Source organism: Medicago truncatula, chromosome 3, assembly GCF_003473485.1.
Source record: "Medicago truncatula cultivar Jemalong A17 chromosome 3, MtrunA17r5.0-ANR, whole genome shotgun sequence".
Lineage (NCBI taxonomy): Eukaryota > Viridiplantae > Streptophyta > Magnoliopsida > Fabales > Fabaceae > Medicago > Medicago truncatula.
In genome coordinates, this window is record NC_053044.1 from 35815197 (window position 1) to 35837702 (window position 22506).

The 22506-nt window shown below is 34.0% G+C and overlaps 4 protein-coding genes across 4 annotated transcripts; 2 read left to right on the forward strand and 2 right to left on the reverse strand.

The window, feature by feature from the left end:
* Positions 1 to 825: 825 nt before the first annotated feature.
* LOC11410363 (biotin carboxyl carrier protein of acetyl-CoA carboxylase) lies at positions 826 to 7689 on the forward strand. Its single transcript, XM_003600953.4, has 9 exons — positions 826 to 1011; positions 2458 to 2610; positions 3429 to 3505; positions 3757 to 3810; positions 4743 to 5003; positions 5107 to 5169; positions 6157 to 6231; positions 6316 to 6361; positions 7268 to 7689. Exons 1-9 carry the CDS (start codon positions 978 to 980, stop codon positions 7327 to 7329), a joined length of 825 nt encoding a protein of 274 aa, XP_003601001.1. The 5' UTR covers positions 826 to 977; the 3' UTR covers positions 7330 to 7689.
* A 727-nt stretch (positions 7690 to 8416) lies between these two features.
* LOC11418002 (protein RETICULATA-RELATED 5, chloroplastic) lies at positions 8417 to 15124 on the forward strand. The gene is made up of 8 exons (XM_003600954.4): positions 8417 to 8572; positions 8662 to 9450; positions 9998 to 10127; positions 10730 to 11257; positions 11962 to 12069; positions 12156 to 12704; positions 13544 to 13657; positions 14682 to 15124. Exons 2-8 carry the CDS (start codon positions 8768 to 8770, stop codon positions 14910 to 14912), a joined length of 2343 nt encoding a protein of 780 aa, XP_003601002.1. The 5' UTR covers positions 8417 to 8572; positions 8662 to 8767; the 3' UTR covers positions 14913 to 15124.
* A 479-nt stretch (positions 15125 to 15603) lies between these two features.
* Positions 15604 to 17759, reverse strand: LOC11415867 (arogenate dehydrogenase 1, chloroplastic). The gene is made up of 7 exons (XM_003600955.4): positions 17431 to 17759; positions 17173 to 17341; positions 16911 to 17066; positions 16410 to 16492; positions 16245 to 16314; positions 16033 to 16107; positions 15604 to 15910 (listed from the first exon to the last, which is right to left on the reverse strand). Exons 1-7 carry the CDS (start codon positions 17589 to 17591, stop codon positions 15818 to 15820), a joined length of 807 nt encoding a protein of 268 aa, XP_003601003.1. The 5' UTR covers positions 17592 to 17759; the 3' UTR covers positions 15604 to 15817.
* An 833-nt stretch (positions 17760 to 18592) lies between these two features.
* Positions 18593 to 22493, reverse strand: LOC11418003 (cation/H(+) antiporter 15). The gene is made up of 3 exons (XM_003600959.4): positions 21728 to 22493; positions 20476 to 21480; positions 18593 to 19909 (listed from the first exon to the last, which is right to left on the reverse strand). The coding sequence occupies exons 1-3, from the start codon at positions 21929 to 21931 to the stop codon at positions 18677 to 18679; spliced, it is 2442 nt and encodes an 813-aa protein (XP_003601007.1). The 5' UTR covers positions 21932 to 22493; the 3' UTR covers positions 18593 to 18676.
* Positions 22494 to 22506: the final 13 nt, after the last annotated feature.

The window sequence follows — 22506 nt, forward strand, 5'->3', positions numbered from 1 at the left end:
TAAAATAGTAAATTTGTATTGAAACATGTGTATTTCATATTAAATATATAATTTTTATAAATGATTTTTGTTTTTCAATAAAAGTTGATATTTTTAGTTCTTTTAACATATGCAATATTACACATGTTATACAAACCCTTTTAATAAACCAAATGCATCTATAAATTTTAATAATTTTACATTTATATTTACAAAACTAAAGAAAGTATTTTTTATTTTAGAAAAGTAAGAAATTAAATTAAAACAAGAAAAATGGTACTTAAACAATCATTTTTGACAATTTTCTTTTCTATTTACATCATCTTTTTACTTTCTCTTTCTATTGCTTTGATTTTTATATCAATACTTTTTTGTTAAAAAAAAAAAATTGATTATCTAAAAAATTATCATATACTCCCTCCGTCCTAATTTATAAGCAAAAAACACTAATTCACACTTATTAAGAAAATTAACACTTAGTGATTTGAGGTATAATTTTTTGTGTTCTCCTTGGAATAAGTTTCATGGAAAGATGCAAAAATAATTCTCATTGGTTAAAAATTATGGAGAAAATAAAAAGGAGAATAAATTAAATGCAACTTGTATTTAATTTTACATTGAAAAAGATAATTTGTTTGAAAAAACATAAAAATAGCATAAAATCTAGTCTTTTTTACTTATATTTTGAGACAAAGAAAATGAGATTTATTTGCTTATATTTTAGGAGAGAGGGAGTACTAAGATCCTCTAATCTCTCTCAATTGTATCCATGCCGTAAAATGAGATTCCACGTAAGAGAAAGTAAACACAAATTACAACCAGCGCACATTAGCAAGTAGTAAAACCTTCGTACACCACGGTAACGGAGAAAGTTATGAGAGTGGCGGAAATCTCAATGAAAGCAGTGCAATTAATTTATCTTCTTTTCTCTTTCGTTCACCCAACCGTCTTTCATTCTTCTAACTAATCTTTTCTCTTCCAATTCCATTCTCTCTCCCATGGATTCCTCCGCTGCCATTCGATCCTTTCACTGTAATTCTCTCTCTCTCTCTCTCTCTCTCTCTGTTCTACATTTTCGTTATTATTTTATTAGCTGAATGCGATCTGCGTTTTTTTATTTCTGATCTTACTGTTTAATTCACTTTAGTTTCTGTCGTATGTGAGGGAAAATTAAATAAAATTGATTCAGAGTATTTCATAAATTTCTGCTGATTAGATGTATCAAATCAGGGTTTAAGACTTTTAATTGCTGATGAGGTTATGTGCTTGTTTCAATTTTGAATTAAATGCTGAATTTAAGATGAAGGTTCTTCCGGTTCTGCTGGTTTTTTGTTTATAAGAAATAAGAAATAAATACAAGCTAAATTCTATAGTTTGTGGATGCTGTCGTCAGCTGACAATGTCGAGATTGTTAGGCTGGACATTTTCGTGTTTACCTAACTTCGAAGCTGAGACCTGTCCTTTGTATGTGTGTGAGTTTTCAGGTGGTTCTTGCCAAAAGTTTGTAGATGCTTTTCATGGATTTGCACTAAAATATTTGAAATTTTTCGCCCCAAAGTAACTGCCTTTTTAAGCTGGTTTCTTGTTCTGTTGTTACTTAATGTACTGAGCTTAATTTAACCTATTGTATTGGAAGAAAGATTGAAAAGTTGAAGACGAAAGCAGCGGAAAAGTTATTTAAAGTTATGCTCAGTATCACTTGTTTACCGTAATCACAACCATAATATTCAAAATACTTTTCAAAGATGAAATTGAATGTACTCCTTGAAAAATAATATATTTTACATTATGTTATTTGGTCTTTCACCAAAATCTCCAATTTCATAGCTATAGGATAGGATTAACCCTTAGGCTAGAGGAGACGTATATGCAAAGCTTTTCTCAGAGTGGCAATTCTAACACCTCAAGTTTGCTGGCAATGTTTAGTTAAGAATCTTGATTTTTAAATTTTTATTTAAAGGGTCAATTTTCTTTTTCATTATTTTTTTAATATTTCAAGATTTGTTCCACAATGATGTTTGTGTCTCCCGTTTTTCATTTCTTAGCTAGCAACCTAATCTTTTTTCTTGTTAACTGGCTTGGCCACAGAAGATTGTTTTACCTTGAGACACACTCTTGTAAACAATTTGACAAATTTAGTTGCAACCCCAACACAATGATTGTGTTATCAAATACTGGATATTTTATCTTGTAATGATGTCATTTGAGTGTTTAAAAGGTTTTAGCTTATTGTGTGTGATTTTATGAATTTTAAATTTTTACTTGTGCTGGTATCATTTGTGGGGATTTACTTCTGTACCATAACTTATATTATAAACATATATGCATGTATGTATGTATATTTTTGATCACATGTGAATTATCATTGTCATCATATCATATACCTATATTAAGTCCCTATTGCTAATTGCATGGATGTTCATTGTAAAAAAGTAAAACATTGCAATCTGACCCTTAATCGTTACTGTTGGATTCCAGATCCCATAGGTACTATATCCCATGTGCGATCCTCCATTGAGAGGGCAGCTGTAGTTCCCTGCCATAAAATCAGATGGAACTCTAATAGAGGGAAGAAGGCATTGGTTTCGTGTGCAAAAGCAGTTGAAGCTATCAACACAACCAAGTCTGATGGTGTGTTTTATTGATTATAAAATGAATTATGTACTTTGCTTCCTTTTGGTTGCTATTTGAATGAGATAACTCTCATGTGGTTGTTTAGTTTCCATTCTTAAGACTAATAGACACATTAATCAGTTGCAAAAAATTTGATCAGTAGGTTTCTATTTTTTTTTTTGTGTTAACCCTCCAGTTCCTTGGGGAAAGGGGCCCTAGTAATCCGGAGTTTGGCCGGGAGGTAAGTAAAGCCTGGCCAAGAATTGTTCCCACCAGGAATCAAACTCGGGTTTCTCCCGAACGATTCGTCCCAAGGGAAGCTCATTAACCACTTGAGTCCAATCACTTGGTTGGTAGGTTTCTATTTTTAAAGGATAGTTTTTTTATTTTTTATAGAAAATAATGTTTTATTAACAGACCCCTGATTAGGAAATTATATAAAAGGAGAAATAAGGATGAGGCATTGTAAAATGGTCAAAGATATAATTGATATAGTAATTAGGAGACAATAATTTTGGACCAGATTTATTAGAAGTATATATCATTAAATATAGTAGTTAGGAAATAATCACTTTGTAATAGAATCTTTGGAAGTAGGATTATTAGGAACAAGACAGAATAGGAGATTTAGGAAAAAACAGTATGTTATTGGTAAAAGAAGGGAAGGGAGGGGAATTGTCTTTGTGCTTGTGAGAGAAGGGCCTTAGGAAAAGGGCCACGGATGGATAGACCCTGGAAGATCTGCAGAGCTGTATATTCCCTGGTCTTTTCAACAAAATGCCAAGTTCCTATGACATTCTTATTGCTTGACCTAACAATTATTTATGATGTTGCAGCTTCTTTGGACAGCACTCAACAAGACAAATTAGAGAAAAAGCCATTGCAAACTGCTACTTTTCCTGATGGATTTGAGGTTTATAGCTATTCTTTCCTTTTATTTATCTGTACAATCATATTTCGTATTGTTGAAAAATGATACATTGGTGTGAATTAGAATTAGTATGATGTGCACAAATCAAAATACGTTATGTTGGCTATTAGATGAAACAAACACAAGATTTTCTTTTGAATTATGCCTAAGATTTCACAGTTGCATTTATCAACGGCCATATTTTAGTGTCAAACTGATAAACCCCTACTTATGTCTGCTTTGCTTATGATCAGGCTTTGATATTAGATGTCTGTGACGAGACTGAAATCGCTGAACTGAAATTAAAGGTGATCTTCTCCTCTCTTTGGTATTAGTGCTTTGTAAAATTTAATGTATAGTAATAAAATTATAACTAGGATAAAAGGAATTTCATAGTATAATCTTAGCAAGAGGCTGTAGAGATGTCATGGTTTTCAGTTTTCACATTTCAACCGCGCACACATTAGTTGGCTGGATATGTCTATAGCCCTTTAATATGCTGTAAGTTGAAACTTGAGTCAAAGCATTGAATTTGATTACTCAAAATATGTTGCAGGTTTATAGAATATGAGGCATTGGTAATGGTGCTTTTGTAAAAATTGTAGCACATTGCATTACAAGCCAGAGATTTTGTTACTTTTTTGCCTGTCGTCCTACTTGAGTAAATCATTTTATTTTGGCTCTGTTTGGTAAAAAAAGTGAATAGCTGATAAGCTAGCTTATAGCTAATAGTGGATAAGCTAGTTGATGGAATTTGTAGTGTTTGGTAAAATTAGTAGTTGAACTAGCTTATTTATAATTATGAAATGACATAAAAATGATATATTTAATTAATATTTAATTTTTTTTCAATTAAGATTGCAGGGGTAAAATTGATATAAATAATGATAAGCTATAAGCTACTTGAATTAGCTTATCAAAAACCTCTATAAGCTAGTAAAAATAAGCTACAAGCTTGTGAGAAAGTGACGGATACCAAACGGGTCTTTTTTATTATTTAGTAAAACGAGCTTATAAGACATAAGCTATAAGCTACAAGCTCAAAAACATGTCTTACCAAACAGACCTTTTGTAATTCAAGTTTGTTCAAAACCAATTGTGTCAGTTCAGTTTTTCATATTACACCGTACTCAGTAACTTTATCTAATGGCAAAACTGTAATTTATATTGGTTCATCAAAAGGGGAACACTTTGAATGGATGACACTGTATATGGCCTTGTTTTATTTATATTTTGACAGGTTGGTGAGTTTGAGATGCATCTTAAGCGTAACATAGGAGCAACAAAAGCTCCATTGTCTAACATTTCACCAACTACACCACCACCTATTCCAAGCAAACCTATGGATGAATCAGCGCCGACTACCGCACAGCCATTGCCACCAACATCATCTTCAGAAAAAACCAACCCATTTGCAAATGTTTCCTCACAAAAATCATCAAAGTTAATAGCATTGGAGGCTTCTGGTACCAGTACATACGCATTAGTATCTTCTCCTACGGTATGCCATCTATTTATGTATGCTATAATCTCTGATTTTACTAATTACCTCCGATTTCGCTAACTCTTTCTCTGTCTCTCTCTCTCTCTCACTCTCTCTCTAGGTTGGCTCATTCCGAAGAGGTAGAACAGTTAAAGGGCAGAAGCATCCTCCCATCTGTAAAGAGGTAATTGATGTGCTAGTCATTGCCTATCCTCCAGTGTTTTTAAGTCATCTGCTTGTTATGACGTAGATCACATGATTCACTGAATGTTCCCTCCATCTGGCTTGTCCTCATGAACTCCGCCATTGGATTTAGCTGCACATGTGCATGTAGCAAACTAAAATTCTCCAGTGCACAAAGTAAATATTTGTTGTTTAGGGTTCAACAAGTAGCATATGAGTTGTGTCATGCAATAGTGCAAACGTGATAGGTGAAAGTGCAACCTATGTGCTGGCATTCTTGCTTGTCCGCTTAGTCTCCTGATAGGACCTTGTTAACATGCATGTGTTAACTTGAATATATTTAGCTAACCAAACTGAATAATGGTACAGAAAAAAGAAAAAGAAAAAAAGGAAAGCCTGAACTTATAAAGTTATACCGTATGAAAAAATCATTTTATCTCCATGTTACTTTTTCTATATTTTTCATTTAATAAGTTGGATTACAATTCGATATAAACAAATCAACATTCTCACTGTTACATTTATAAAATGTGAATAAATATACTATTGATCACAGAAAGCATGGCCAACTTTCTCTTCAGTTGAACACTAATTGTAATTTTTTCGTTTTTGTGCTGTATCCATTTCATCAATTTCTGGTTCTGCTTCAGTAACTAAAGCTATTGATTGTAATCTTAATTTATGAATGTTTGCAAACAATTGGTACATGCTATCTCTACATTCTAATTTCTAACAGATATCAACATTTTTTAGATGCAAATTATATATTCTTTGGCAGTATAATGTAGTTTGGTCAGTATCATTTTCTGTACTGTGGTAATTATTGGCATATTTTCTATCACAGGTTTTTTCAGCTAAGCTGTTTGAAAACCCCACTTTCTCTGAAATGACTACAATTATTTAATGTCTTCATTTCCTAATCTAACTCTAGCCTTATTGCATATGTACACTCAAATGACTCAATTGCATGTTTTCAATTTCAACATAGGGTGATGTAATCAGAGAAGGGCAAGTGATAGGGTATTTGGATCAGTTTGGGGTTGGGGCCGGAATTCCCATTAAGGTAAGTTGGTGTCCATTTATTTAATTGTGGTTCGTAAAGAAATATATACATATCCTGACTGGTTTTATTTTGGAAATTTTGCAGTCAGATGTGGCTGGAGAAGTGTTAAAGCTACTTCTTGAGGAGGGAGGTATTGTGTCTGTGACCTATTGCTAAAATATGCCTGCATTTATTGATATGTTACTCAAGTAATTCATGGTTTTCTGGGGAAAATAAGGGTATAACAGTATTGTTCGGCCAAATTTTGAAATAGCTAAAGCAGTTGTGTGGCTTGAAGCTCGAGTATTAAAAAATATAGCAAAAGTGACATAGAAGTTCCTCAAGTAATCTCTATTTTAACGATTGCAAACCCTAATTACATGGAAAAAGCAAAGCAGATGACTTCATGCAACGCAAGCGTTAAAATTGAGAAATAATTCCTGTAGTATCAAATACAGTACATCCATGAGCTTTTTTTAACGGCAAATATGTCGGGTCGTTTAGTCCTCCAGCATTTACCCAGACGTGTGTATGATATTCTACTATCTTGGCTCCATAATTTTTCATGTTTAGTATGCTGTTCATATATTTAAACGTTGGCATGCTGGACATGTAAGAATCAAGGATCTTTACCCTCACAAATTCCGTGCACTGTAGGAAATATTGTTATCTGTCATACCAAACAAAGGGGATATCACACCCCCTCACATCAAAAGATAATCTCTTTCATTTCCATACCAGTGAAAATGTATCTTGCATGCTTTTTTGTGTGCATTTTCTAAATTATGGAAAATCATGGGATATTCATGATAAACTAATTTAGTTCATTTTATTTAACAATATATGGCAAGTAGAAAAACTAACAATATATTTTAGTTCACATGGGTTTTCTAACTATTGTTCACATGGCTTTGAAAAACTTATTCAAGTTTAACTTATGACATCAACACACATATAATGCTTAGAAAAGTTAATGACAATAGCTTATTATATGACCATAAGTGGTATTTAGCTTATTTTCATAAGCTTACTGTTTTGTGTTGTATATGGTTTTCAGATCCTGTTGGTTTTGGAGATCCCATTCTTGCCGTCTTGCCATCATTCCATGACATTAAGTGATCCAGCATTAAGATATAATCATGAGGCATTTCCTTATCCGGGGGCTATTAGCATATTTTGGTATGTTTTAAATAGATTGAGAAATAATCGTTTGTGCTTTCATATTGGGAAAAGGGGTTCTTTTGTAGAAGATTGTACTTCATAATTGTATACCAGTTGCTCAGATTGTATTCGATTAGCTAATTCCAGCATCACCTTGTTATGTATCTTAGTTAATGTACGCAAACAAAGGCTTTGCACACTATGAATCAGTCCTAGTACCTGGAGTTTGATTGCTTTATTTATTTTTCTCTAAAAAAGGTGTAGACCTTATTTTGAGATACTTGGAACAGAATAAACACACTCTGCATTGCTATAATATATACAAATGTTGTCTTTACATTAATCTCTGATATCTTCATGACCAGAATAGGTTCCACTAATTTCACAATATACTCTAAATTTATTATTACCAACTTTTCAAATTATTTTTTAATTACTTTAACTTATAAAGTATTGTTTAAAAAAGAAAGAACGGAGAGTAGCACCATAGCTATATTTGGATACGTGGTGAACAATTATGTTCTAAAAGGAGCTTTTGCATTGTAAGTAAAACAAACAAAAATAATCCTGAATGTTGAGTAAAAAATTTCATTAGATGGATAATGCAACGCCACTAGTCTATGGGTTGATATTATATTATATGAACATACATATCATTAATGATTTTCTCACTTTATTAGAAGAGCCAAATATTACTTCATAGATGAATGAAACGCACATTTAACTAATCTAATTCAACCGGTCCAGCATGGGGCAGCTTGTTTGTAGTCAACAATTTTCTAAATTCCCTCCCACAGTCACCAAAATTGTGGTGGGAAAATTCGGGTTTTAATATGGATTTTGATTTTTTTTAATATACAAAATATCGATATTAAAATATGGACCTTCCGATTACAATCTAACGGACATAAATGTTATGATTGTGTTTGTCTGAAATTGCCGACTACCTTTTCCTGCTCAAGCTCCATACATACACTATATACAGCCGTGTCAATCATCAAACCCGAGTCACATCTGACTCAGATCATATTTATCTCGTAGCAAACTCCGAAACAATGGAATATACGGCAATGCCTAATTCCCACTTGGCAACATGATCCACAAGTACAATTCCAAATATGTGGCTTTCTTAAATTTACGTGACAAAGGTAGTAAACCCATCTACGTCATCTCAATTTATTGTGGCCATAACATAAAATAGGTATGTACCTTTAAATTTTTTTTGGTAATGAAAATAAATAATACTAACATTTAAGGTTGAAAATTAAGTAATCTTTATTTGTTTTCTAGTGTTGCTGAATGAAGAAGAGATAGTAGGTGACCAAGTTCAACTCTGTTTTTATTAAAAAAAAAAAAAGGTTCAACTCTGTTCATGACCAAGCCTCATTGAAGAAAAATGAAGCCCAACACTCAGGCTTCTTTTTCCACAGGTCCGCCGCACGTGACGTACTTTCACCGCGTAACTGTCTCACGTGCCGTACCTTCCCATACTCATCTTCCACCGCCGAATCAAAAACTCCGACAATTCCGCACCGCCAAACGCCGCCGTGTCAACCTCTCCATCACCGCAGCTAAGAAAACCGAGCACCACGACGGTAACAACGGCGTCGAGCGAACAGAATGTTCTCCAGCACGAAGCAACCGGCGAGGAGTGTTGATGGCGCCGTTTCTAGCCGCCGGAGCTTCGTTTCTTCTCTCTGCTGCGACGACAAGGGCGGCGGAGGAGGAGAAGTTAAAGGAGAATACGGCGCCGGTTGAAGCAACGGTTGTGAAACCGGAGGAGGTGAAGAAGATAGAGGAGGAAGTGATAACGTCGAGGATTTACGACGCGACGGCAATAGGTGAACCGTTGGCGATAGGGAAAGAGAAAGGGAAAGTGTGGGAGAAGTTGATGAATGCTAGAGTTGTTTATTTAGGGGAAGCGGAACAAGTTCCGGTTCGAGATGATAAGGAATTGGAGCTTGAGATTGTCAAGAATTTGCATAAGCGTTGTGTTGAAGTTGATAAGCGTTTATCTTTGGCTATTGAAGCTTTTCCTTCTAATCTTCAGGAACCACTTAATCAGTATATGGATAAAAAGTATGCATTTTAATTTATCTTATTAATACACCTTATAGCTTATACCAAAACAATTTAACTTTTTTCTATCTTTTACTATAAAAAAGTACATAATTAATTATCATGATAAGCGGGGTAAATGAACTGTTTGTCCAACAAGAGCCTTAATTAAGTGCTTATTAAGTAAACGTTTATATGATAAGTTTTCATAAACTATCTTGATGAGCATGAGCTTATTGGAAAGAGCTTATGGTCATGTCATCAATGTTGTCATAACATCTCCGAAACACATTCAAGTACTTGACACAGTACATAAGTTCAAATAAGTTGTTCATAAGGCAATCCAAATGCACCTTATGTCACTTGCGTCTTGAAAATAGCTAAATTGTTGATTTTTGTTGTGCTTAATTTTTTTGCAGAAAGTCTTGTTATCAAAATAAGAATTCAATTATCAATTTATGTTTCTTTTACCTTGGTTGCTACTGGTTGGGTCCGGTATTTTTGTCATTGCTAGATTATTTCTCACAATTCTTTGTCACTTACAAAATAAACTTGACTGTCATGGCAGGATGGATGGAGAAACCTTGAAGTCTTATACAACGCATTGGCCGCCTGAACGATGGCAGGAGTATGAACCTATTCTTAGTTACTGTCGTGAAAATGGAATCCGTCTTGTTGCTTGTGGTACGCCACTGAAGGTATGTTCAAATTTTCATTCAAACTAATGTAGATTATTAACATGTTCATATCTTCTGAAATTTTCTGGTGGTGGGTTAATTAGGAGTGATAATTTAACAATATCACTGCACTAGACACTCAATGCTATGCAAAATGACTTACCATTGATTAAAATGGTTAGCACTTGGCACCAAAAAGATTAAAGAATAGACCACAAGGATTTTAAAGTTTTAATTGCATTATGAAACTAACATGAAAAACCTAATCTATGAAAGACAAACTTCGCTTCCCCAAATTAGATAGGAATTCATAATATTTGAGGTTCCCGTTTTTAACAAAAGGGTGAACATGATTTTGGAAACTTGCCTTATGCAGTATCATGATATGACATGATCAGATAATATGTTGAAAGGGTGAATGATGGCAAGAGAAAATTTAGGAGCACTAAATAGACCTATTCAGTGTTTTAAATTTGTTGGGTTTTAGACAGAGTTGTATGGTTTCAGTAGATTCATGTAAGTTGTAATCAACTTCACCCTGAGGAGGATCAAGCTTGATTCTTGTATACCTAGATCAAGTCACACAGATGATATTTAAAATTTGACAATTTTCTCATCAACAGATCTTAAGGACCGTCCAAGCAGAAGGAATTAGCGGGCTAACAAAGGCTGAACGTAAATTATATGCACCTCCAGCCGGTTCAGGCTTCATATCAGGCTTTTCTTCTATGTCACGTAGATATTCAGCTGACAGTACTCCGAATCTGTCGTTTCCTTTTGGTCCAAGCTCATATCTATCTGCACAGGCTAGAGTGGTTGACGAGTATACTATGTCCCAGACCATCTTACAAAATATGCTTGATGGAGGGGCTACCGGTATGTTGATAGTTGTGACTGGTGCAAGCCATGTCACATATGGAGCTAGAGGAACTGGAGTGCCTGCAAGAATTTCTAGAAAATTACAAAAGAAAAATCAAGTAGTTATATTACTTGACCCAGAAAGACAGTTCATTCGCAGTGAGGGAGAAGTTCCTGTTGCTGATTTTTTGTGGTATTCTGCCGCCAGACCCTGTAGCAGAAATTGCTTTGACCGGGTTGAGATTGCTCGGGTTATGAATGCTGCCGGGCAGAGACGGGATGCCCTCCCACAGGTTAGTTAGCCATTTCATTCACTGATTAGCTTGACTGTTATTTTTCTTGCTCTGTTGATTCCCCCTTCCAAATTTAAGCCCTTTATCTGCTCTCATTGCCCATTTTGGTGATACAAAATTGAGAAATTTTACATGTTACCATGTATCTTGTATCAGTGCCTTTTATGAATTATTTTTTCTGTAGGCAAAATAACTTTGGTGTTTCATCATCATTCTCTTTTTCCTTTTACTTGATATTTCTGTTTGGTGAAATGTTAATTGACGTGGATAATGCATCCCAACCTACTGTCGTGAAAATTTGTACTTGAATATTGATCGTCTCATAGTACTTTTATCTTTTCTACTTTTCTTTTCCTTAAATGTTGGAAATGAGTTTTTTGCACAACAATATATGATCTAAGGACTTGGACTTTAAACTTTTGGGATGGGTAACTTGTGATAATGAAATATCAATTTTTTTTTAAATTCTATATAATTAAAGTAACTCTATTCTATAATATACTTCACATTTATTGATTTCAAGTGTTTAGGGGGGTATAATTGAGGCATCGGCAGTGATAACTAGTTTAAATTTGGTTGCAACTTCTGATAATTAGGTAGTTGGGTGTTTTTTTTTCCATATGCACCTACTTACCCTTTAATTTAATCATCCTTTGTCTGCTATTATTGGTTGTGAACATGATTATAATTCCTTTTGGCTTCAGGATCTCCAAAAGGGAATTGATCTTGGTTTAGTATCACCGGAGGTATTGCAGAACTTCTTTGATCTAGAGAAATATCCTCTGCTTTCAGAACTCACTCACCGTTTCCAGGTAAATTTGTATTTTTTGAAAAAAAAAACTTAACTTATAATCATGAGATCATTTCATCACTCTCGGTCTGGTTCTTCTTGATACAGGGTTTCAGGGAAAGATTGTTGGCAGATCCCAAGTTCTTGCAGAGACTAGCAATAGAAGAAGGAATATCAGTAACAACTACATTATTAGCACAGTATCAGAAGCGGAAAGAAAACTTCTTTCAAGAACTTGACTATGTTATTACGGACACTGTCAGAGGATCAGTTGTTGATTTCTTTACAGTGTGGCTTCCTGCACCAACTTTATCATTCCTTTCCTATGCTGATGAGACAATTGCGCCTGATAACATTAGTTCTCTAATAGGACTTCTTGGCTCCATCCCTGACAATGCATTTCAAAAGAACCCAGTGGGGACAAATTGGAATCTCAATCATCGAATTGCATCAGTTGTATTTGGTGGTCTAAAACTCGCTGGTGTTGGATTTATTTCGAGTATTGGAGCTGTTGCTTCATCAAATTCTCTGTTTGCAGTTCGTAAGTTTCTTAATCCAGCAATCATCACTAACAAACAGATTGCAAGGTCACCGATACTCAAAACAGCAGTTGTTTATGCACTTTTTCTTGGAATATCTGCAAATCTCCGTTATCAGGTATTTCGAGAACTTATTTCTTGCACTGAATTTTTTTGTTGTAATAAAAGACTTAAAAGAAGATTGGACCCAGTTTCTGTAGGAAATGGCATCGGCATTATCTAGTTCATGGTTTACTACATTATGTTGCTAGAGTTGCTATAATTTCTTGAGTTTTTCCAGTATATGATTATTGACACAGGACAAAGTTTGCAATTTGGAAATTTGAGTATGTTGACATTTGAAAGCAGGACTTGATTACCTGTATCTTTAAAAACTAGTTGTGGTGTGATTTTATGACTCACCAATAATTGAAAAGAAAAATGCTAGTAACACTCTCTCTAACACACTCTTTTTAACATACACTATTATTGCTGAATTTAATGCCGGTCTCATTAAATTATGAGGGCTTCATTCCTTATTTGTGAGACTCATTTATAAATTGGTGAGACTAAAATGAATTTCACCCAATAATAAAGAGTGTCTTAGAAAGAAAGTTGTAGAGAATGTGTTGCTACTTGTTAGTATTTCTACGACTAGAAATATTGTACAGTAATATAGTTTGCTTTACTATCACCTTGCAATTTACAATCCTTCAGGGCTCACTAGATACTGTTAAAAAAGCATTGTGTAAAAAATATCTTGTTTAATTTTCTTCTCCTTTCTTTTTCTTCATCTGCACTCTGACTGCTGTGTAATTATTTGAGGATATTTTCTTTCTGAAAATTGCATATGTTGTATAGCTCTACTGTTAGTGATGTGATAATCTTGTACTGTAAATTTGCATCCGATAGTTCCAATTTAGGTCTGCAACTGGCCTTCTGTATTAACACTGAAGTTACAATATTTTTGTTATGCAGATAATTGCTGGGGTAGTGGAGCATCGGATTTCTGATCAGTTTGCTTCCCAAACATTTCTTGTAAATATGCTATCTTTTGTATCACGGACAATCAATTCTTACTGGGGAACGCAGGTAAGATACACTTTCTTATTTTATCTTGTATATGCTTTTGATCATTTTCAAAATTCTAAGTGTTCATCACCTCATCTTAAGTAAGCCGATTGTGTTTGAACCCTATAATTCTCAGATATCAAGTATATTTTTTTTATTTCCTTTTGTTGGTGAAGCTTCCAATTTCACAATCAAGCGTTCATATGAAAATGTGTATGGTGGAATGGTAATTGTGTCTGAATGTGTTTTTTTGCAAGACAGTGAATCATATAAGTTTAGTTTTGTGATAGAAAGAGGGGAAATTCACTTCTGGTTGTCTTGTAGTATGTGATCTTAATATTGGAAGGGCCTTGTCTAAGAGTGTCCTAAGAGATCTTTTTATGGAATAAACAACTAAAAAGTATTCAATGTAAAGTACAACAAATATACATTGGGGAGTGAAGATTATTTTTTCACTTGGTATTTCCATTTTTGAATCCTTCTTTAACAATTGCCTTAATGGCCAGATTGGCATTTATCTTCGGTTTCAACATACCATTTAAAGTTTAATACATGGACTGTTATTCAATATTCACAATTTCAGAGAAATGTTATTTAATGTAGTTTATAATTTTGAATCCTTAAAAAGTGATATAGAGGTACACAGTCAAATTTGTCAGATCACAGTACATTCTGCTACTATTAATTGTTCAAGGTTTTGTAAAAAGCTTAAGACGTTATTAAATATTCCCTACTTCAGGGAAATATGGACTCTTACAGTCGTATTTCACCAATACTATCTCCTTTCATATTCAAATTTGTCATTAAAGGTCATGTTAAATTTTAATTTAAAGCTTCTATTCCTTTTAACTTAGAGCATCTATTCCCCTTCAATTAAAGGAAAGTCAATTACAACAATAAAGTTGAAGGAAAAAGTGACTAATGTAGAGAGAATTATTTTGAAACCAAGGTAGCATAGATTGGATTGATGTTACCATTCATCTGCATATAGTTTCTAAATTTGTCTAGGATTTTTCAAATCTAATTTTTTGGTAAATTGCTGCAGCAATGGATTGACCTTGCACGCTCTACCGGACTGCAAGTTAGAAAGACCGAGTCACCCGAGCCACCTACATCAGATTCTCCAAATCAAGCTGCAATCTTATGCGACTCTACCGGACTGCAAGTTAGAGAGACCGAGTCACCTGAGCCACCTTCATCAGATTCGCCAAATCAAACTGCAATCTTATGCAACGAAGCAGAAGAAGCGAGCATCGATGACATTAAAAGTGAATGAGGTGAAATACCCCCTTGCGACATTTTTGTTGTAATTTATATTTTTTTTCTCTTGAAGAGCTGGTAAATAGGCACACAGGAATAGGTTTTTTGTCTTCATAACAATACAATTCCTTCCATAGCTTAGTTGTATACTTATACTTTTTTATATATATTCCCACAATCCAAATTCATCAATGTAATATAACGAGTATTTATTTTCAACCTAATAAATATTTTTTATATTAATACTTTATACTTTTGTTTCTGTAACTGATGGACCCTTGGTTACAAATGGAAACCAGAATAAGTCAATAATCATTCTCAGTTTAAGGGATATCTCTTGGGACGCCTTTTTTAAGCTGGGATGAAAAAAAATCAGAAGCACTTGTATTGGACTTTCTGATATGGAATTTCTCGTTTGCACATCTTTATATAGGATTACTCTGAAAATCTTAGAGGATAATGGGAGGGAGTATCTATAATTTCGTATGATCTTATTGCATTGAATTTTTTTGTTTATTATGCTCTTTAGATATATTAAGAAAGCTGGGTCATATCAAAACTAGTGAATATTAATGAGAAAGAGATAGACATAAAGTTTCCACATGACATTATCATGTAAAGTCTGGCATGACAGGATCCATTCTAAGGGTAACACGGGTAGTGTTCTGGTCTATTATTGGTAATGAATGAAGTAGTTGAAATTTGGCTTGAAATCATGAATCCAGTTAAGTGAAAACCATTTTGAGTCTAATGGTTTTACTTATAGGCATTTTTTTTTTTTACTTTCTGAAATTACTCTGTATATGCAATGAAAGAGAATATCAGATAATCTTTATTGAACATATGGCAGGGGTTACAAGAGGAAATTTGAAATAAATAGTTCCTTCATATGTCTTCCACATAAAACGTTGTGTATCACTATCAACTCTCAGTTCTTTCTGGGTTCTGTCCTTCATCGATCCTTTGGACGAGCATCTCTTTGACTTTGTGTAGAGCATGTTCAAGGTTTTCCAGCTGCATATTTTTTGTAATTCATGAGTCTGTCTTGAGTTACTTGGTTTAAAGCTTCAAAAACTTTATTTTTGCTTTACTGTAACATATTTTTGGAAATAAGAATTTCACTGGTAGTTCTATACCTCTTGTCTGGCGAATCTGTTGTACACGAATAATCCACTATACAGATCAAAACTACAACCCATGACAGGTTTTTTCTGCAATTAATTTTTTAAATGTTACATGAGTCCATGAAAGCATATACTATATCCATTTGAGGTTAAAGCAGAAAAGAGGAAGTTTTAGGAGGAATTAGCGAAATGTTTAAAAGAAAAACATGTTAAAAACTGTTTACCAACTCAACAAGTGTTTGAAAGCCCTTGGTGTCAATAGGAGTGGATTTAATATCCATTTCTGCCAATGTCCTGGTAAAGAAGACACCAAAAGTTACAATCAGTAACCGTAAATTTAGTTGCTTGTCTGTCTCTGGTTGGTGAAAGATAGGTAGGAAGCTGCATACCTTCCTATTGTGTGTGTGATAAATTGACTCTTTGCAGCTGCTTTGTCATGTTCCTCACATGACATTTCTACCATCTTGCAACCCTACATAACACAATATTGTGAAATAGATCTACCTTGGAACTTGTGGTCCTTAGCTCATTTTGTTTTATCATTTTGTTATCAAGGGCCTAATTCTAAGAACCTAACTACTTAAAACAAGGGTTTTGTTATCCAGTGTCCTTGTTAAGGAGTCTAGAAGTAAAAGTTTTGTATTGAAAAATAACATTTTTTTTAACTTTTAAAGTATTGATTACACAAGTTTCAAGACATAATTACTATATTTGTTTCCTTAACATGTGCTCTTATTGCATTTGTTATACTAATATAAATATGCTAACTTAACATCTAAAGTTAATTTCTTAGTTGCTGCCCACTTTGTTTCTTTATTCAGCAAGATTAGCATAATTAGTCTAATGTAAAAGCAAAGTTTTTTAGTCATTGATGACAGCTATTAACTTACCTCACTTGCAAAAATTTGAAGAAATTTAGAGCATGTAACTTCATCCTTTATTCGAACTTTATCAAACATGAAAGTCAGATTTTGCCAGCCGTTTTTCCCACTCACTGGTCCAAACATTGGGTGCGTGCAGAGTATGTCTGACTCCTCTGGCAATACCTTAAACATGAAAGTCACATAGGAAATATTGAAACAGAAACTACATCAATTATCTGAATGAAACAAGTAAAGAAAAATACCACCATCACCCTAATAAACTGCATACCTTTAATAGAAGGTTCTTTGGGTGCTCTTTGACTGAAAGAACATCAACAAAAAGTGTTGGTCGCTTCAGACAAGCGAGTGGCATCGATCCGACAACCTCAGATAGTGATGAAATAGATGTGCATAACAATATGACATCCATATCAGCATCAAGGAATGCTGTAATATCCCTGCAAAGTTTGACATATACATGCATTATGAAATGGGCAGTGTTTGTTTTATCTATGTATATTATTCAAGCTTGGTTTTGAGTTTTTACCTGAAGAAATGGATTCCCATTTGATCACAAAGTTGAGAGTAATCTGTTCTACTAGTTGCAGTTAGAGTATGACCTTGTTTAATCATTGTATTTGCCAAAAATTGGCCAAAGGTGCCAAACCCAACTATGCCAATTTTCAGACTTTTGGAAGATGATGACATGGTTGGTTGAATTGATAACAAGAATGATGTGCAACTATGAGAGGAATGAATGTGGCTATAAGCTTAAGCTATTATAAGTAAAATAAAAGTGGTACCACTCATTTATTAGGGTGATGACAACAAGGCATATATACCCTAGTTTCTAGTTATATGTTAAGAAAACTGATTGGCACAGATAGCGGCTATAACACGCCTTCACATTCTAACTTTTGCTTCAAGTTTTGATTCTTATAGCTTTTAGCTTATGTTAAGTAAAGTACTCAAACAAGTTACTCGGTCTTTTGAATAAGTTAACAATGGAAATAGTGCTCCGACAAGCTATTCAGCCCCTTGAATAATCAATTAACAATTGGAAAGAAAGTACTCCAACAAGCTACAAAGTCCCTTGAATAATCAATTAATAATGGAAATGAAGTGCTCAAAAAAGCTACCTAGTCCCTTGAATAATCAATTAACAGTGGAAATCATACTCAATGTGACATTTTTTCGAAGTTATTTTATTCCTTAGTGACATTTTTTTTAAAATACTTTAGTTAATTTATAATTCTCTTACTCTCATATAGAAAGACTTTTTTTAAAAAAAATTGTGTAAAAGTAGGGCTTTAAAAAATTAGAAGAATAAAAAAGAGAAAAATACCTTAAATGATCCCTGGTTTTTTATGCTTGAATCAACTTGCTCCTTTGCTAAAGAGAAAATTCAAAATGGTCTCTTAAGTTATTTTCTATTGTATCTTTTTTAAATTGTGTGAGGGTGCTCAAATGAATTATATTTAGGGTTGTGACCGCACAAGTGTTCATCTTCAAAATCTCGTGTTCTCTATATCTTTCTCTTCTTGTAAATCATATCATCAATCTATAACACGACTCTTTATATTTTTCCCTCTCAAGGTGTCAAGAGGGTGTATGTATGGGTGTGGACAACATTTTCCGATAGGTAAAACTCTAATAACCTTTTTTTTTATATGAAAAATATTTGAGATCAATATATTAGTTAATCATTATAAATGTGAGTTTTCAAATGAAAATCCATATTTTGTATAACTCATATATTGACAATGGAAATTCAATAAATAATAAAGATCTATCTATCTACCTACATTGGAATATTTATCCACTGAAATAGTACAAGAAGCTCTATGTGGTTCATCCATTGGAACATCATGTACAAGTTGATCCTTTTGATTTGGCAATGTGTTAACATTTTGTTTAGCCAATCTCCCTGCCATTCTCTGTTGTTGCACCACCAACACAGATGCCTTTGTCACAAAATCTGTTGAAGCCAACATATCACCAACCACACCTAACTCAGGACACTCACTCCATTGATCATGTCCATGTAACAAAACAGATTGAGGATGTCCCCTCCCAACCATAACTAAATCAAAATAATCTATCATTCTTCTTATACTAGAAGAAAATTCTATTCCATCTTTCACAACTTCTTCAGTTATCTCAAACCTTATATTTCCAGCATTGTAATATCTATATTCATCTACTAGATCACTGTCATGTTTTCTATCTTTTGAATTTTCTTCTCCGAATGTGAGGAATCTAACCACGGTTACATTCACACATTCATGTCTAGCCATTCTACTTGCATAGGCTAGTGCCTCGGCATCATCTGCACCTCCAATGAAGAGAACTGCAATATAGTATGTTGCCTTGGATATTAAAAGTGATGGAGAACCACTTAAGATGCCTCGGTCGATGAGGATTCCAACCGAACAAGGAGCTCTTTCGAGGACTTTAATGTTTACTCTTTGGATTGCTCCATTGTTTACCTCAACTGTTCCATCTATTTCCCACCTTTTATGAAATGGCATGATCATAATGTTGGCTCTTCTGTCTAGCGATATTCGACAAACATCGTCATTGATTGTGTCAAAGTCAGAGATTGATGTGAATGATTGAGCATATGCGAACCCTTCATTGAGCTGTACATATTGCTTCAATGCATTGTCGAGTTCAGTTGAACCACATTTGGTTAACCGAAGCGTGTCGTGCTCTTGGTGAGCGACAAGAATAGGCCTTGACCTTCCGAGAAGCTCTACAAGGAGAAGTGCTATAACTGAAACATTGCTTTCTTTGCTTGCACATGATGCTTCTATGATGTTGAGCATTGTTGGGATGTTTTCATCTTTGTAAATGCATACCATGATTCGGAGCTCAGAATCCCGCTTGGTATGTTGTATTGAACATCTTTTTCCAGAATTATATGGGGCTGAAGGATCAAACAAGAGTTTTATCAGTGGTGCTATGATAGCATTTATCACTAGAAGGGACATCACCATCAAAGAGAACTCTTGTTCTGATAGTACCTGCCATAAAAAAGATATTTTTATGCATCATGTTAGTCACTCAGTCGATTAATCAATCAAGGGTTACATATGTTTTTCACTTTTTAGTTGAACTTGGATTGTGTGCAGACTGAATTTCATGACTGCATGCAATTAGCCACATCGGTGGCCGTTTGATAGAGATAAAACAATCCATATTCCAACGAAAAAATTTATTTTATTAAAATCTATATGACTTTAAAAGCTGGATTGTCTTATCTTGATCGAACGGCCACCGATGTGGTTGACAGCGTGCAATCATTGTGTTTGCCCACAATCCAAATCCTTTTTAGTTCTTTATTTAACAAATATTGCGTGATTTAGTCATTCATCTTTCTCCTATCAGGACTAAAAGCATATGACTTTGTATTTCTTAAGAACTAAAACCAAACAAAACTTTTGTAGTTTCAAAATCAAATTTTACCAATTTTATAGGATGAAAACTACATTTAATCCATTAGTAGGTAAACATGTTATTGATGTCTTATATATGATGTTTTGATATATTGGATTGAACTTGAAATTACTAGTATGAAATATCAATTTACCTTGCCTTCCTTCCATATATTGAACATGCTGAGCTCAGCTATACCTCTTCCGTTGAGAAGGATCCCAATCACAATACAATCTTTCATTGGAACATTGTAAAAATAACCTGGCAACATAACAGCACCAATCTTCACGATGAAACCGACAAGAACTATGACAGTCACAATCCAAGCTGACTGAATGTTGATTTTGAATACATTAGTCTGCAATCCACTGACAGCAAGGTAGATTGGATACAGAAAAGCACAAGAAATCGTCTCCATTTTCGATATCATAGTTGTTCCTAAAGGCGGCCCTTCAGGAACAACGAGGCCTAAAATTATTGGTCCCATTGCGAAATGTTGTCCAATGAATTCGCTAATGAATGCAGTGAACATAACACATAGAAGGATACAAATAACAAAATTTTCATCAATAGACTTTCCATTTAATCGGCCTATGAACCATAGTATAGCCGGCCTCATTACATATATGATAAAAACCAAGAGTGCAACTGTGGATAGAATGACCCAAAGTAGTGTCAGCGGACTGCCATTACCACTTTTATCCTGCAATGCTGCAAACATAAATACTGTCATAGTGAAGCTAACAACATCAGAAAACAACGCGGATGATAGCGTTAGACGGCCAACATCGGTGTTTAGGATTTTAAGCTCTGATAGAAGCACTGATATGCTGATGAATACGGTCATGCTTTGCGAGATAGCTATCATTGGGAGAGCGTCCGAGAGGGTTTTGTCCATGGAAACATATTTTTTCATTGCAAAGGCTAATCCAAGAGGGATTCCTAATGAAAATGAGAATACAGAAATACCAATTGTGATGGCTTGTTTTTCTGTCTTCAGCACTGTGGCAGTGTCCATCTTTACACAACATATGAAGTAGAAGAAATTGAGGCAGAAAGTTGCCATTGTTTGAAGTATTAGAGCACCTTTCATAGGGAATAAGATATTCGTCAGCATCTGGTCGTTCCCCAAAACTGATGGACCAAATACCACTCCTCCCTGTTACCATAGAACATTATAATAAATAAGGCGTAGCATTCTATGTAGCATCGATACTTCACATTGATTGCGTGTCTCTAGTGTCTGACACCGATACATGTGGCTACATTCAAATACTTTATTTTCTCAAATTATTATCAGTGTCGTGTTTAGTGTCCGTATCTATGTTAGGGTTTCATAGGTAATAGTTAACATTATGATGATCATTGAACTTTGTAAAATATGTATAGGTTAGAAAAAAGCTTACAAGAATATGAGATACAAGAGAGGTTTGACCTAGTGGCCTGAGACAAGCATCCAATAATTGTGTGACTATAGTAATGATAGATATCTGCAGAAAGAGAAGAGAAGTGGGGGAAGTAAGTGGGTTGCCTAAGTTCCACACATTCTTGTGAATAATAACATGAGGATTTTGGCATAGTACTGTAGCATTTACAATTCCAACTTGCATTTTTTTATTGTATGAATATATATATGAGTGAAGGTTGTAAAAATGAAACTTATTTCTTCTCTTTATTGTTCATAGTATTTTTCCCTTAGGAGAAGAGAATGAAAAAAGAGGAAAGAGGAAGAATGACAGTGCTCTAAAATAGAACTACAAATCTAGATTAAGGTATAAGAGGTTAACCTTATGTTTTGGATATAACATAACATATTTGATGGTTCACCTTCAAGTAAGGTAGTTGTTAATTGTTGTTATTCTCACTCTCTTGCAAAGTAAGGGAAAGTCTATTTTTGTACAAGTTTGATTCAGAGGATGGAAATAATAGAGAGAGATCTTTTAGCAAATCCACTAAATTGTGTAAATTGAATTACTATAGGATTGCCTTCATACTTATCATGGTTAATGTTTGCTTATATAAATTTTAATCAGATGATTATATGTTAATAACTTCAAAAAAAAAATCTATGACTTCATAAATTACAAAATAACAATTGTATTAGCTATTTAATCTAGATATAATAGAAACTAACCCAAAAAAAAAAATGGATTGACTGCATGTGTAAAATAATTATATTGCCATT

Bases quoted from the DNA above. Each gene is read 5' to 3' on its own strand.
- LOC11410363 (XM_003600953.4), top strand. From the start codon at position 978: ATGGATTCCTCCGCTGCCATTCGATCCTTTCACT. The intron at 3,811-4,742 runs GTGATCTTCTCC...ATATTTTGACAG, and splicing joins TCGCTGAACTGAAATTAAAG to GTTGGTGAGTTTGAGATGCA. The intron at 6,232-6,315 runs GTAAGTTGGTGT...GAAATTTTGCAG, and splicing joins GGGCCGGAATTCCCATTAAG to TCAGATGTGGCTGGAGAAGT.
- LOC11418002 (XM_003600954.4), top strand. From the start codon at position 8,768: ATGAAGCCCAACACTCAGGCTTCTTTTTCCACAGGTCCGCCGCACGTG. The intron at 10,128-10,729 runs GTATGTTCAAAT...TCTCATCAACAG, and splicing joins CTTGTGGTACGCCACTGAAG to ATCTTAAGGACCGTCCAAGC. The intron at 11,258-11,961 runs GTTAGTTAGCCA...TTTTGGCTTCAG, and splicing joins GACGGGATGCCCTCCCACAG to GATCTCCAAAAGGGAATTGA.
- LOC11415867 (XM_003600955.4), bottom strand. From the start codon at position 17,591: ATGTCATCATCTTCCAAAAGTCTGAAAATTGGCATAGTTGGGTTTGGC. The intron at 16,315-16,409 runs GTATGCAGCTTC...CTTCTTTACCAG, and splicing joins ATCACACACACAATAGGAAG to GACATTGGCAGAAATGGATA. The intron at 16,108-16,244 runs GTAAACAGTTTT...AATTAATTGCAG, and splicing joins TTCAAACACTTGTTGAGTTG to AAAAAACCTGTCATGGGTTG.
- LOC11418003 (XM_003600959.4), bottom strand. From the start codon at position 21,931: ATGCAAGTTGGAATTGTAAATGCTACAGTACTATGCCAAAATCCTCAT. The intron at 21,481-21,727 runs GTAAGCTTTTTT...CTATGGTAACAG, and splicing joins CTCTTGTATCTCATATTCTT to GGAGGAGTGGTATTTGGTCC. The intron at 19,910-20,475 runs GTAAATTGATAT...TTTTTATGGCAG, and splicing joins ATATATGGAAGGAAGGCAAG to GTACTATCAGAACAAGAGTT.